This window comes from Halyomorpha halys, unplaced genomic scaffold (genome assembly GCF_000696795.3).
Source record: "Halyomorpha halys isolate HHAL.00 unplaced genomic scaffold, Hhal_1.1 Scaffold1114.1, whole genome shotgun sequence".
Classification (NCBI taxonomy): domain Eukaryota; kingdom Metazoa; phylum Arthropoda; class Insecta; order Hemiptera; family Pentatomidae; genus Halyomorpha; species Halyomorpha halys.
Window position 1 is genome coordinate 132,031 of NW_027108103.1, and position 1,687 is coordinate 133,717.

Here is a 1,687-nt window from a genome sequence, read left to right on the forward strand (position 1 = left end):
GGCGACAAAACGAGTCATTTTGTCGCATATCGCACGAACATTCGATCCCCTCGGGTTCTTGTCACCCATAATTTTCCATGCCAAAACACTCCTCCAGGAGATGTGGCGTCAGGGCTTGGATTGGGACTAGTCTCTTCCCAACAGTTTACAGGAAAAGTGGATCTCCCTGACCAACCGATGGTCCTCTCTGAGCCATGTGAGAATTCCCAGATATATTTTCACCGCCCATTCGCGTTCACAGCTGATAGGGTTCTCAGACGCCTCATCTAAGGGTTACGCCGCTGCGGTGTCTACATTCGGGTGTTAACGCCTGAGGGGATCATCAACTCTTTCCTACTGAAGTCGAAAACAAAAGTAGCGCCTACCAAATTTAAATCCATACCTCCATTAGAGCTTTGTGGCTCTCTTCTACTTCAGAGGGTCATGTCCTCGATCACCTTCGAGGCCTCCCTCCCTCCTCTGTATTATACTGACTCGACGGTCGTTCTCACTTGGTTACGGACGCCCTTGTATCGGCTCAAGGTCTTCGAGGCAAATAGGGTTTCGGCCATTCTCAAGGCGTCACAAGTTGATCAATGGCGATTCGTGAGGTCCGAGGTCAATCCCGCAGACATTGCCTCACGAGGATGTCTTCCCACCGACCTTTTGGGTTCGGATTTCTGGTTTTACGGGCCCCCTTGGTTAAGGGAAGAAACTCTCCCCCTGTTTAGGCTGTGCGGACAGAATCAGGAGGCCAATGAGTCAGGGATGTCCCTCCTTTCTCGCGCAGCCCCAGAAATTTATGATGATGCATGGATGGCTCGGTTCTCGTCGTTCCAGCGTTTAATGCGAGTCACGGCACTCATCCTTCGCCTCGCCGATCATGCCCGTTCTCGATCGAGTCCCTTAACCGGCCCCATTTCAGCAAAGGAATATTCTCGAGCGCTATTGGCCTGCGTCCGTCTTGTACAGCGCACTTCTTTGCCTCCCGACCTGCACTCGTCTTCAGTTCCCAGGGAATACCGGCAACTGAATCCATTTGTTGATGAGGTTGGGCTTGTCAGGGTGGGCGGTAGGATCCGCAACTCCGAGGCACCTCAGGACCAGAAACACCCCTTACTGCTTCCTCACGATCATCAGATTACACGCCTTGTCATCGATGACATACATCTCAAGCACTTTCATGCTGGTCCGACTTTGACTCTCTCTTTGTTAAGGAGCCGATTCTGGGTACCAAGAGCGCTGAAAGTCATAAAGAGCAGGACTTACTGATGCACGCAGTGCAGAATACAAAGAGCCCAGCCGAAAGTCCCTCTTATGGGTGACCTCCCAGGTTCCAGGTTCGAGCGTCACCGACCCTTTCTGCAGGTCGGCGTAGATTACGCAGGTCCCCTACTGATAAAGGCGTCCCCGCGCCGGAAGGCTGCTGTCGACAAGGCCTACTTCTGCATATTTGTTTGCATGTCTACCAAAGCCATCCACTTGGAATCAGTCTCATCTTTGACCACCGATGCTTTCCTCGCCGCTTTGGACCGCTTCGTAGCCCGAAGGGGCCTGCCTCGATGCATACATTCCGACAACGGTACGAATTTCGTTGGAGCCTCTAAATTCTTAAAGGAGTTCTACTCTTTCTTGAGAGGCAATGCCGACCGATGGGTGGAGCATTTCTCTCCAAAAAACGTGGAATGGCGGTTTATCCCACCCCACG

At 52.2% G+C, this 1,687-nt stretch overlaps 1 protein-coding gene across 1 annotated transcript; it reads left to right on the forward strand.

Moving 5' to 3' along the window:
- Positions 1-423: 423 nt before the first annotated feature.
- Positions 424-1,251, forward strand: LOC106688373 (uncharacterized). Its single transcript, XM_014432792.3, has one exon. The coding sequence runs from the start codon at positions 424-426 to the stop codon at positions 1,249-1,251; it is 828 nt and encodes a 275-aa protein (XP_014288278.3).
- The last annotated feature ends 436 nt before the right edge of the window (positions 1,252-1,687 follow it).

Bases quoted from the DNA above. Each gene is read 5' to 3' on its own strand.
- LOC106688373 (XM_014432792.3), top strand. From the start codon at position 424: ATGTCCTCGATCACCTTCGAGGCCTCCCTCCCTCCTCTGTATTATACT.